At 43.7% G+C, this 14,323-nt stretch overlaps 1 protein-coding gene across 1 annotated transcript in view; it reads left to right on the top strand.

Annotated features, from left to right (window-relative positions):
• The window catches only part of LOC108922758 (GTP-binding protein REM 2-like), an 8,720-nt gene extending 1,879 nt beyond the window's left edge, over positions 1-6,841 (top strand). The window contains exons 2-5 of the mRNA XM_029255087.1: positions 1-99; positions 505-578; positions 4,358-4,535; positions 6,354-6,841. The exon at positions 1-99 is cut by the window's left edge and continues 211 nt beyond it. Coding sequence (XP_029110920.1) covers positions 1-99; positions 505-578; positions 4,358-4,535; positions 6,354-6,631 — 629 coding nt within the window. The 3' untranslated portion in view covers positions 6,632-6,841. The remainder of the gene's footprint in view (positions 100-504; positions 579-4,357; positions 4,536-6,353) is intronic.
• Positions 6,842-14,323: the final 7,482 nt, after the last annotated feature.

Here is a 14,323-nt window from a genome sequence, read left to right as displayed (position 1 = left end):
TGCGAGTGGTGCTGCTGGGGCAAAATGGGGTGGGAAAGTCATCGCTCGCGCTTGCCCTCGCCGGAGATTTTGACCGAGCTGCATCTGTGGATTCTGATGGTATGTATGTAAATGCTTGTGTGTGTGTGTGTGAATGGTAACAGTGCTCCAGAAGAGTCAAAGTTCGCCATCATGGCGTCATGCAATTCACCAATCCGTTTAGTTCACTATCAGAGTTCGTGCAAACGAACCACCTCTCTGATTCCTTGGGTCTGGAGTTTGCTGTCAAAGAGCTTCTGTGACTGGCAGATCAGCCTCAGGAGAGGTGGAGTTTAACACTGTCCGACCCGTATAAAGCTGCCTGACTCCCGGGAGGGCGGAGTTTTGACTTTAACTTGTGTAATTAGCCAGTTATCGTGTCTTTCATAAGAGGTCAGGTTTCATGCTAAGTCTTTGTGTCTCCCAGAAGAGGCGAAGTTCGATGTTAATCACCTTGCATGACTGGTCGATCTGTCTGTCTCTCAGGGGAGGGCTATGTCCGCACGGTCACCGTGGATGACCAGGAGAGCACTATTGCCATATATGACAACTGGAGGCAGGTGAGTCCAGCATTAACACCACCTTTCTGTGTCTGTGGAGCTCGTCTGTGGTTCTCTTGTTGTTGCACGGGACGCTGCATCCCACCGATGGCGGCGGCGGCTCTCATCGAGACGGCACCGTTTTTACGTGTGAAAAAGCCACCTGTGTTTTCCTGGCAGAGGTTCCATCTTGTAGATGGGCTTGAAGGGGAACACTTGGACTGCAGAGGACTGCCTGAGACGCAATGCTGGATGGTGCGGTGGGAGGAGAGGTGCTGGACTTGCCATGCACAGTACATATGAAACAGGTTTACCACGTTGTTCTGCCTGCTGGCACCGAGGCAGCGTGTGATATCCTCCACGATGTGGCCGTGACATTTAGGACAGAGTGATAGAGTGAACTTATCGTGGTCTCTGGAGACTATCTATCTATCTATCTATCTATCTATCTATCTATCTATCTATCTATCTATCTATTCTTGTTGAGTTCCAGTTCCATTCACTTTGACTCGATTGAATCCAGTTGGATTCCTCTCTGCGCCACTTTAGCTCGTCTTTCCGCGGGACGGCGATGGACTTGTAGCTCTTCAGAGTCCACAGGCAGAGCAGCTCCATCAGCCTACACATGTCCAACAGTTTCAGTATTGTGGTTTTTTCTGGCTTTTGCTCGGCAGGGTGCCGCACCTTCCGTCGCTAAAAAGCACCGCCCTCTGATTGGTGTCTGGTTGCCAGGAGACGGAGCGGATCGAGCGGAGAGGGTATAAACACTGCTTTAGTTCCACCGGCGAAGGATGGAAAATCCACTTTCTGTTGGCGGACACAGCGTGACCAACAACGTGGGTCCTTTTCCTAGTGCCTCCCTTTCTTCTCCCCTTCTGGATGCCTTAACCACCTGTGCTCTGTGTGTGTCGGAATTTCCAAAAGGTTCTTATCCTTTGTGTTGATGCTCATCTAGTTTTCTACTCCATGTAAACTTTCCAGAGTGAAAAGAGAGAAGAGAACTCAACAGAAGACCGAAGCGGCTCACAAACACACCAACACTAGAGACACGGAAGACAATGATAAGCATACAATTTAGTGACATGAGGGAGGAATTCTAGAAACACTGTAATTCACATTTAATATGCAGAATGAGTCATTGTAATTAGATTGATTTAAAGCAGCTGAAAGCCTGAAAGACCCAGTAATGCATTGACAGACAGGGAAATTAAACACATGGAAAGAAAACATTTAAATGGGATGCGGTGTGTGTGTGTGTGTGTGTGTGTGTGTGTGTGTGTGTGTGTGTGTGTGTGTGTGTGTGTGTGTTCGTTCGTTCTCCCTTCTGCTGCACAGTTCTCAGGTCTATCAACAGACGACTCCACTAACATTTTTCGCTCTGCCCTATCTTCCACCCTTGACTCTCTTTGTCCACTATCTTCCAGACCAGCATGTCCCAGTATCACCCCATGGCTGACTTATCCGTTACGTACTAACAGGACCAAACTTCGGGCTGCAGAGCGATGATGACAAAAATCCGAGACTAGAACAGACCTGGATGTCTACAAACAGCTGTTAGCTACTTTTCACTCTGCTGTTTCCTCAGCCAAAACAACCTTCTTCCACAACAAAATACAGTCCGAAAACCACACTGACTCTTTACCGCCTTCTCATCCCTGCAGTGTCTTTCACCACCCCCTTCGTCCTTCTTCTCTCATTGCTGATGACTTCGCTTAGTTTTTCAAAGACAAAGTCAACGCAATCATGGACAAGTTCTCAGCATCACCTTTCCCTGTTCATGCTGGACTTTCCTGCAAAGTCATGCTCTCCGAATTCAAGTCGCTCTCTGAATCTGATATCTCCAACCTCCTGATATCACACAGAGCCATCACCCGAAACCATCTCCTCAACTGATATCAGTCTGGATTCAAAGTTGGTCACTCCACGGAGACGGTGCTCCTGGAAGTGTCTGATGCTCTCCAGTTGGCTAGACCAGCCTTCTTCTCCTCGGTTCTCATCCTCCTCGATCTGTCTGCAGCATTTGACACAGTCACCCACCAGATTCTACTTTCCTCTCTTAGTCAGCTTGGGATCAATGGAATGGCACTAAGATGGTTTGAGTCCCATGTATCTGACAGATCCTATCAAGTGGTCTGGCGGAGCTCCTGTTCTCTTCCTCTGCCTCTCTCAACTGGTGTCCCACAGGGCTCGGTACTGGGTCCTCTGTTCTTCTCGATCTACACCTCCTCCCTCGGCCCTGTCATTGTCTCCCATGGATTCAAATACCACTGCTACGCTGATGATATCCAGCTCTTCCTGTCGTTTCCACCTGGAGCATCAGACATTTACGTGCACATCGCTGCCTGCTTGTCAGATGTCTCTGCATGGATGTCTGATTACAACCTCCAACTCAACCTCTCCAAAATAGAGATCCTACACCTCCTAGCTGGCCTGTCCTCTTGTCACGATCTAGCGATCAAACTGGACAACTCATTCATTGTGCCTACCTCCTCAGCTAAGAGTCTGGGAGTGACGATCGACTCGAGTCTGTCTTTCTCTCAGCACATCGTAGCCACAACCTGGACCTGCAGATACATCTTACATAACATCCACAGGATCCGTCCTTTCCTCACAAATAACTACTTGTCCAGGCCATGGTGACATCCCATCTGGATACTGCAGCTCTCTCCTCTCTGGCCTTCCTGTTACTGCTATCAAACCTCTGCAGCTTCTACAGAATGCTGCTGCTGCCCGAGTTATATTTGACTTGCCAAAGTGTTTGCATGTATCTCCTCTACTCGTTTCTCTCCACTGGCTTCCTGTAGCTGTCTGGATCAAATATATGACCTGATTATTGCCTACAAATGTATCAATAGAACTGCTCTGAGCTATTTATAAGACTTGATCAACTGCTACACACCAACCAGACCGCTACGCTGTTCCACATCTGGCCTCTTGGTGGTTTGACGTGGGAGAGAAAGAGAGAGTGCTACGATGCTGGTGCTCTGAGCACAGTGTACCCAGCACCATGCTCTCTCCCTTCCGGAACAGTCCCTGCATTCCTGCAACTCTGATTGGATAAACTGTGACAGAACTACTAAAACCTTTCAATTTTCTGTGCATTTCTCCAAAATTATGAGGTGTAAGAATACATTGAATGTTGTCCTTTTTGTTGTGTTGCATCTGCTTTTATGCACTGTAACAGGACACATTTATATATGAACTGTATATAAACATCCTGGCTGATGAACCACAGAGCTGCGGTGTACACTGTTTACACTCTTTGTTTCTCTTTTGTACTTCAGCAGAAATTATATTCTTCCCCTGCAGGAGGTAAACTGGATATGAGTCACTCAACAAGTTTACAACTGCAAAGTCGAGTGACATAAGTGTTAAATTAACTAGTTTATACTACTCCTTAATATTAGTAGTCTTACCAGCAAAAAATACTTCACTTTAATCAGTACTTTTGTCTCGTTTTGACACAAGTTATATGAATACGTGCGATTGACGTCCTTTTGTGCGTTGTTTTATTTTCTGTAGAACACTGCAGTTGTCATTATTTGCTTCAGTACTGCCTTAGACATTTTTCTGCAGCTACTTAGCAGTTCTGATTTCTTTACAGTAGTTATTAATGATTGTTATACTGTGACTGGAAATGGGTGAATGTGTGATGTTCAAGCATCTCCTATACGTGCAAATAATGAAGCATCACAATAAAAGTCCACGAAAGTGGTAGTTTCTGTAAGTGATGCTGTTGCCTCTCCCTTGGTCCCCTCTGACGCTGCTCTTCTCTACCCCTGTCCTCTTTCCCTGTGCAGGACTTGTCCACCCTGCAGTGTGAGGTGTGTCTCCTTGTCTTCTCAGTAACAGACAGGCGAAGCTTTCACCGAACTGCCCAGCTGCGCCTCCTCCTGAGGGAAATGCAGCCGCACACTCCCATCATCCTCGTGGGTAACAAGAGCGACCTGGTGCGCTCACGGGAAGTCACCACAGAGGGTAGGTGTGCACCACGTGCTTCACTTTTCTGCACGTGCATCAGTACAAGCGTTTCCTGCATGTGTTGTGGCTCCCTGTCACTCTCTGCATTGAATTTCTGGCTGCAGAAATATTTCAAACATGTTAAAATGCAGAAAACACTACACCTGTCCTCTGCTGAAACGTCATTTCCAGGATTCTTCGTCCAATATACTATATGTATCATGTCATGTGGCTGGTATGGTGGCACAGTGAGTAGTGCTCCTGTCTCAAAGCGCCTGGGTAGTGCGAGAGGACATGGGTTTGATCCCCACTCAGTCTGTGTGGAGTCTCTATGTCTGTATGGCTTTTGTCTGGGTGCTCTGCTTTTCTCCTACAGTCCAAAGACATGCTGTTCAGGTTCCCCCATAGTGTGTGAGTGACAGAGAGTGTGTGTGTTCCACCCATTGTAAGTAGTGTACCTAGCAGTGTAAGTCACCGCGGTGAGTAAGGTGTGTGGGCTCATAACACTACATAGAGTTCATTGGAAGTTGCTTTGGAGAAAAGTGTCTGCTAAATAAATAAATGTGAATTTATTTACCATATAAACTGGCGTCTCATGTCATTAACAGTCAACTTGCAGTTTTTAAAACACACACACATTTTCAGAACTGCTTGTCCCATATGGGGTCGCGGGGGAACCGGAGCCTACCCGGCAACACAGGGCGTAAGGCCGGAGGGGGAGGGGACACACCCAGGACGGGACGCCAGTCCGCCGCAAGGCACCCCAAGCGGGACTCGAACCGCAGACCCACCAGACAGCAGGACTATGGTCCAACCCACTGCGCCACTGCGCCACCGCACCCCCTGTTTTTAAAACATTTATTCATAATTAGATTTCCTTTACATACCCGTTTGCCAAAATTGTTGTAGTAGAGTCACTAACCTGTGTTTTACCTGCTGAGTCGATACAAAACAGTAAAGAGAATCTGATCAAACAGGAATGTTCGATTTTAAATCAATCAATCAATCAATCAATCTAGTCTTCACTAAGTTTGCAGAGATTTTTATTTTCATTAATTTTAAAAGACATTTTAATTAAGTTTTACATTTAATGTAGCTCAACCTTAATAGATACAATAATCTCAAAAATAATTTTATTTATTATAGCTATATCTGAAATTTTTAAGGAACCGAACATACACAAGTTTTTTGAAAATGTACAGTACTTATTTCAATTATTAGTATTATTACGCCTACTACTATTACTACAACTCTTATTTTACATTTTTGTGTTTGACACGTATTTGGCAGGTATTGAGCTGTCATCTAACATTCCCATGCGTTCTTGCTTCATTTTGCATTTCCTCATTTTGCTGCATGTCTTTTGCCTGGTTCATTTTGATGCTCTAATTCCCCCACGACTCCGCAGCTCCACTGTAATCGAGTGTGAGAGAGAGAGAGAGAGAGAGAGAGAGAGAGAGAGAGAGAGAGAGAGAGAGAGAGAGAGAGAGAGAGAGAGAGAGAGAGAGAGAGAGAGAGAGAAAAGCCATAATAATGGAGAGTCTCTAGAACTGATTCCAGGCAATGTGAGGCCGGCGGTGTGTGGGAGTGCAGGGTCTCGACTTTGCTTAGCGCCGTGGGCTGTGGTCCACGCGCTCTCCAAAGGGTTTTGGATGCTGTGTTGGTGCAGGTCAGGTATCATAGATGGCAGGATGCTGATGAAAGGAGTCCATGTTCTTCCTGCCCTCTTTTTCAAAATTGCAGCTTTAAATACTTTTATGGACCCATCAATTTCCCGGTCGGTCTGGTATGAACGAGCTCTCACTGCTCCTCTCGTTCTTTCTGTCCCCATCTCAGAGGCCCAGTCCAGCGCAGACTTGTTCGAGTGCTGCTACCTTGAGCTTTCTGCCTCTCTGGACCACCGCACCTCAGAGCTGCTGGAGGCCGCGGTTCTTGCGGCTCGTGGTCAGCAAGTAGTACTGGAGGCCTCCAGCGGGGGGAGCCGCAGGGAGAGCATAACCAGCAAGGCTAAGCGCTTCCTCTCCAGCTTGGTGCCTCGCTATCCACGTGAGCGGGACGGGGGCAAGTTCTGCAGGCAGAAGTCTCGTTCCTGCCACGACCTGTGGGCGCTGTAAGAGGCTGCAGATGAGGGGTGAGGGGACAGTGAAGTGGGCTGGAAAAGTGATGCAGCAGGAGAGGGGATCCAACTCTGAGATTAGCAGAGGGGGTGTTGAAGAGAAACAGACCGTGGCGAAAGAATGAACGGCAGGAACCGAGGGAGCAGGATGGTGAAATGACGGCTCTTACACGGCAGAATGAGCTTAGGCCTCAAACAGGATAAACACACCCACATCATCCAGTGTTTGCAGCAAAGGGCCATTTTCAAATGTTTTTTCATTCTTTTTTCCTGCAGAACCCTGCACTCGGTACACTAACTCCTCCACTTACAAACACTGTTGAGACAGTCGTTTGTAACCCGATTTGTCTGAAACTCCAAAATCACGTTGCCAGTAAATCACAATCAATAAAAGCTTAATAATACAGTCCTTCAGTTTTTTTTGTTTTTTTTTTCTGCTAGGTTCTGTAAAAATTACACATAACTGGTATAATAAATGAAAAACTAGGATTTTTGAAAAATCTTAATATGTTAAATTGACTCCATGCTACATTAAAATTAAAACAAATTTAAAACCATAGAAAATTAGTCCTAATTTCGAAAACTTATTTTTAGTGTCGACTGGTGATGATACATCTCGTAAATGTGCACAAAATTAATCGCAGGGACACAAAGATGAGCTGTGAACACTGTGGAAGCTGAAGTAAAGTGGTTCCAACACTTTTATTCTCTTTGGGTGCTTTTTCCTGCCATCGTGTGGATGGCTGCATAGAAACACGTCAGTTTTTCTCCAATACTGACACATTTTTGAAAACGGAAAAGTGACGAAAAAGGCAATTTAAAAGAAATATCTGGGAAATGTTTGTATCTTCAAAAAAGTCATACATCGATCATTTTGTAACTTGAGGAGCCGTTATATTTGAATTCTGTCCGATAGCTGCAGTGTAAGTGGTTTTTGAGAAACTGGGGTCATACTGAATGCTGCACTTGGTACTGTTGGTAGGAATGAGAAAATGACTCATGTTCAGAGGTCGGCTGCCGAGGAACATCACGCTCTCCACAAAAATGTGGTAAAAAGCCAAACAGCAGACAGTTGCTGATCTAGGGAAAGTTGTGTTTCAGGCAAAGACAAGTGTACATCGTGACAGTACTGTACTGGCAAAACAGGTCACAGTAACTGTAATAATGAAAACGTGACAGATAATCAATGGGTGTTTATTTCCTTATTACTCCTCATATTTCATTGACATTGACAGTGACATTTTTTCTTTCTTTTTCAATGTTTGGCCCTAAAATGAGCCTCTGGATCTTCAGCAAGAGATGCTACACCTGTATGCTTTAAACTGTACCTGCATCATGGGGGTGTCAGAGGTGATTTGTACAACTTGTTTGGTACTATGGGATACTGTGCTTATCTGGTGTCTTTTTCTCCTTTTTTAGCCTTTGTTTTTTTGCAAGCATGACATTAAAGTTTTTTTTTTTTTTTTTTTATTTTGTGGGTGCTTGCTCACGAGTGCAAAATAACGCTGATTTTAGGTGTTGGTTTTTTGTCAGAGACAAGTTGCAGCAGTGTTTTGTTTGTATTCCCTGCATTTGTGCATGATAGCAAGTGGAACATGATTTTCTTTACAGAGTTGGTATCTGCAGGTGTGATTTTTTTTTTTAATTCCAGCTTAATAAGTGATGAATTACATCACTTACAATTACGAATATCATAAGGGAAAAGCAGTGTGACAAATTAAAATGTTATGCATTTTTCGGTTTTCTCGGTTTGTTCCTGAAAATATTTCTTTTTTCAATCACTTTGGTGAAGGATTTTTAAATTGTGCATGTCTGCAGAGTTTTTCTGAATCACATCCATGGTTAAATTAGCAAACATCAGCATGTATCTTTAAAGCTTCCACATCATTCCTCATTGCCTTTTTTTAAAAGTCTATATTTGGATTAGAGGTAGGAACAATCCATTTTTTTTTGTTCATTTTTTATATTAACATCTTTTTTTTTTTTCTTTTACTTTGCTTATAAATAGAGAACTTGGTCAGAGACTAAGTATTTTTCACTTTATACTATTTTTACCTCTTGGCCCGTCACTGCTACTGATGGTGCTGGTGTCAGAACCCAGTACACATTCTGGCTCTACAGGATAGTGTTGTCTCTTCACAAAAATTTCAGTCATGAAAAATATGGTGTGTATATATATATATATATATATACACACACACACACACACACACATTTTCTGAACCGCTTGTCCCATGCAGGGTCGCAGGGGGGCAAGAGCCTACCCGGCAACACAGGGCGTAAGGCCGGAGGGGGAGGGGACACATGCAGAACAGGACGCTAGTCCGTTGCAAGGCACCCCAAGCGGGACTCAGACCCCAGACCCACTGGAGAGCAGGACCCGGCCCGACCCGGTCCAACCCACTGCGCCACCCCGCCCCCTGATGTATATATAGTAAAAATAAATAAATCAATAAATAAATGCACACAGTCTGAAGCCGCTTGTCCCAAGTGGGGTCGTGGCAAGCCGGAGCCTAACCCGGCAACACAAGGCACGAAGCTGTAGGGGGAGGGGACACACCCAGTACAGGATGGCAGTCCATCACAAGGTATCCCACGCAGGACTCAAACTCCAGACTCACCAGAGAGCAGACCTTGGCCAAACCTGCTGTGCCACCGCATCCCCTCAATAAATAAATAAACTTATTGCTATAGTGTGCATGGTCTAGCCTGAGTCAAATGAGGGCTGAGAGCATGGGTACGCAGTTCCCACAATGCACTGCATCTCACAGTCTCTTGGCATGTTCCAAGTGACAAGTTCCAAACTTTGACAAGTTTCAAATCCAGTCCCATTTTATTACACTGGACCAAGTGTCCCGGGCTGGCCCACATGCAGCAGACCACATAGATGACAGTTTGAAGTGATGAACACACACACACACACACACACACGCATTTTCAGAACCGCTAGTCCCATACGGGGTCACGGGGAACCAGAGCCTACCCGGTAACACAGGGCATAAGGCCAGAGGGGGAAGGAGACACACCCAGGACGGGACGCCAGTCCGCCGCAAGGCACCCCAAGCAGGATTCGAACCCCAGACCCACTGGAGAGCAGGACTGTGGTCCAACCCACTGCGCCACCGCACCCCCCGAAGTGATGAACAATAAGTGGTATTAACAGTCCCTGAGTCCTAGACATGTGAAACTAGGTATCTGGAGACTTATTAACAAGAGATGAGTGTACCTTATTTTCGCCGTGTGGGTGCATGCTGCAGCGCTGCTTTTTGTAGGCATGAAGCTATGAGCGCAACACACTGCAGTGCATCATTTTGTCTCTCACAGTGTTGATAATTGCCTCCGTGTGCAAGTTTTGAGCTTCTTTAACATGAATGACCGCAGCTTCTGGCCTTTGAGACACTATGAACCTTTATAACAGGAAATTAAAGAAAGAAGGATGACAGATGGTGCGGGAGAGAGAAAAGCTGATTTTGTTGTCAGCAGTTGTGGATTTTGTGCTTCATGGGTGAGTGGAGGAAAGCCTGGAGGCATTTACACTTTTAGTGCCAGAAAAAAAGTCTTCACCCCCTTGGACTCTTTCATTGTTCTGCAAGACTGAATCACAGTGGATCTAATTAGGTTTTTTGACACCAATCAACAGAAAAATACTCTTTAATTTCAAAGTGAAAAAACATTTCTACAAATCAGCTTTGAATTAGTTACAAATATAAAACAGGTCATAAGTATTCATCCCTTCAAGTCAACATTTAATAGAAGCATGGCAGCAAAAAGAGTCTACAGTCTTAAGTCTATTTGAATAAATCTCTATGAATACTTTTTATAGCTGTTATGTCAGTGACTCCAAATGCTTTTCCCACAGCTGCACATTCTCGTTGAAACCCTCGACGTGCGTTTGCATTTTAATGCTTATGGACACACTTCCTTACATTCCTATGACTGGTAGCAAATGAAATAAAATAAATCATAGTTATGCAAAGATATTGACACCCTCAGTAATTTTAATTTTAGATATGCTGCATGATATGTTGCCTGCTCCTTGTAACTGTACTTGTATGTAAAGATCTGAATTTCACAGATGTTCATAAAATCCCATCTATGGATGGTGGGGGGGGCAGTTTAATTTTACCTTCATAATATAATACCCATAAATGCCTTAAAACAACCCATGTAAAATGGTGGAATTTATCATCTTCTGACATCAGAGCCCAAAAAAATATATAAATAAATAAAAAACAAACAAAAAAAAGCAAATGAGAGCTCTTTTTTTTTTTTTTTGGTGTTTTAAATAAAGTGTCTATTATTGTTTCTGTGATTTAAAGTTTCTTGTTTTAGTCTTTGTTGGTGGTAATTGGTAATCTATGATTTTGCTGACATCCTTTGCTGAAACCCAGCACCTCGCTCAAGGGATCAATGCTTAGTCAGGGTAAATATGGGAAAAGTGCAGAAAAAATGTGTTTTCAACCTCGTGGCTGGGGAGTGAGGAATCATTTGCTACATTAGACCTGTGATGTGTAAGAAATGACCACAATGAATAGACAAACGTGTGTGTGAACTGTGTTTGTGTGACTGTGTGGATATTTCTATATGAGTATCTGTGTTTGCGCAGGAGGTGATGGAGATTACCGACTCATGTTTCAGTGTTTCTGGTAGCTGCATGACTCAGCTGTGACAGTGTGCACCAGAGCGGTCATCAAACAAAGTGATTCACCTGTTAGAGGTCTGACCCACAAACAAACAAACAAACAAACAAAATCTGCATATGAAAAAAGGTTTTGAGATCCAGGAGGTACAGTACTTTTGTAGAACTGAGAAAAGATGCAGCATATACAGCATATGCAGCATAAACTAATTTTTAAAGAAGCACATAGATAGATAGATAGATAGATAGATAGATAGATAGATAGATAATACATGATGATTAATCCCTGAAGTTATAGTGGTATACTCAAGCTGGCACACCCCATAACTATACAGTTGTCATGCTGGAATCACAATATCACAAGCTTTCAACCAAACGGTATATGTGGTGCAGCCCTGTGATAGTGTGCACAGATATATATATTCATCCTTATGTTTATTATTAAGTAATATGTTTTATTATTATGTTCATGTATTTCTGTTTAAAAGGCTTTGAAGGAAAAACTATCAATTTCCTCTTGTCCTTTACTGTCTAATTGCTTTTCTCTCTCTCTGTAAATTCCCTGGACGTGTCTTCAGCAGAAATGCTATGTAGCTGCTTGCCTGGTTTGCCTGTGATGGGAGTGATGATGCAGTGACAAGGTGGTGTGTGACAGGATCTATATCAGGGTATGCTGAGCTGCCATGACCATGCAGGGTGAATAAATTAGGACACACACTCCTCCAAAGAAACAAATTTCAAAATACAGAAAGGCTATGGGGGAGCCAAAGGGGAGATAACATGGTATTTCAGGAGATTGTTGCCGGGCGACAGTTGTCAAGACGACAGAGTCCTAGAATCTTTGTGACATATGAATTCTCCTACAATTTTGTAAAAGAGATTGAAGGTGGGGGCGGTTACTGGGACAGAAAGTGGGCTGCTTACATAGAAATACTGCAGTACAGTGAGAAGAACTAAACCCAACGCTTATTTAAAAATTTATCTTAGTATTTAAGCATCAGAATGCTGGTGTTTTCCCTTCATCTCTTTGACTGGTGAATCTCCATACAAAATGTCAACAGAAGGAAGAAAGATCTTTTTTCTCATTGCCAGTCACTCTTCCTGTTCCCTGCCAACTGAAGCATGCAGGAAAACAGTGGATGAAGGAAGAAGAGAACCGTGATTTACACTGTATCATTATAGACTGAATCCCAGTGGACCAGGGAAAGGTTATGTGTTTTTTTTTTTTTTTTTAAATAACTAATTCCCTTGGAAGTGCATAGTGAGCAGGAAACCAGCTTTTGAGAAAGTGTAGACCAAGTGCCACCTTGTGGTAATATTTTGTGATAGAAAATACCATACTGCAGAAAACACAACAGGGCATCACACGTGGAAGAAGCAGATGCCAATGGTCAGTTCACACACAAACACACTGGCTGTAACCACTTGCCCCAAGTGGGGTCACAGTGAGCCAGAGCCTAACTTGGCAACACAGGGTGCAAGGCTGGAGGGGGAGGGGACACACCCAGGATGGGACGCCAGTCCATTGCAAGGCACCCCAAGCAGGACTCAAACTTCAGACCTGTCAGAGACCGGCACCTGGCCAAACCCGCTGTGCTACCGCACCCCCAATGATCAGTTCATTTAGCTTTGTTTAGCAAAACATCCAAAGAAAATGACCTACCCAATATCTTCTGGGTCTGTAGCATGTCGATTGTGGTAGAGGTGGGATCTATCCCATCTATGATCTTTGGAAGGTCTTTCAAAACATAATGTACTCAGTTAATTAGTACTTTGCAGTTTAAACAATTACTTCTGTGATACTGCGATAATGAATGACCATAACAGCAACATCAGCAGCAATGAAGAATTGGAATTAAAAAACACTCCAAATCCAAGAACTTTCACTTTTTACATATGTGTATTTACATATATTGGAGACACCCCAATGAAAAGGTTTTTCTTTTACTGTTTTCTACATTTTATAAAAAATTGCATCAAAACAATAAAACAGCAGATATGACAAAAACAGTGACAAATATTTTATATTCTTCAATGTATCCACCCGTTGCACACTCTCAACATTCTCTTTTCCAGCTTCATGAGGTCGCTGCCTGGAATGCTTTTCCAACAGTCTTCAAAGAGTTCCCAAGCAAGCATAGCACTGGCTGCATTTGCTTTACGCTGTCACCCCAAAACCATCTCGAGTGGGTTTATGTTGAGTGACTCTGGAGGCCAAGTCATCTGATTACAGCTATTTTCTTTTACTGAAATTTTTGTTTTGGAAAGAAAGTCATACATAGCCATCAACTTCACTACTTCTATTTGTCTTAGAAACAAATTCAAAGAATTTAAGCATAAGCTCACACTCACACATCATCTGAAACCGCTTGTCCCATGTGGGGTCGTGGGAGCCGGAGCCGGAGCCTAACCCAGCAGCACAGGGCCCAAGGCTGGAGGGGGAAGGGACACAACCAGGACAGGACACCAGTCCGTCACTAAGCACCCCAAGCGGGACTCAAACCCCAGACCCACTGGAGAGCAGGACCCACTCAAATCCACTGCACCATTGCACCCACCTAAGCCTAAGATTTTACATGAAAATTAATAATTTTTAATGATTTTAAAGACATACATTTAATAAGATCTGCAAACATTTGACTACATATTCAGACATTTTGGTAATAAAACACACCCTAAGGCCTTATTAAATGTGAAACAGACCCGGCCATTGCAATTACCCAAAACGAGCACTGCAGAATAAGCCCCCAGTCATAATCTGGCAGGGGGGCAGATGTACATTTTTATGTATCCTTTAAACTAGGATATTATACAACTTTTAATATACAAACAAACTGTGAAATTCCACATACCCTGAGCAGGGTTCTAAACTACATTGGAGTGTCTATACATAAATATATTGCATTATTGATAACTGCTTGTCCTGGTCAAAGTCATGATGGTTCACCGCCTATCCTAAGAAAACTCAGAGTGGAAGGCTCAGAGACTATGCCCTGGGTGGCACACTACTCCATCACAGTAAAGTCATACACATACAGTCACACACTATTC

This window comes from Scleropages formosus, chromosome 9, assembly GCF_900964775.1.
Source record: "Scleropages formosus chromosome 9, fSclFor1.1, whole genome shotgun sequence".
NCBI lineage: Eukaryota > Metazoa > Chordata > Actinopteri > Osteoglossiformes > Osteoglossidae > Scleropages > Scleropages formosus.
Note: the sequence above shows the minus strand (reverse complement) of the source record. Positions and strands in the feature narration are given on the sequence as shown.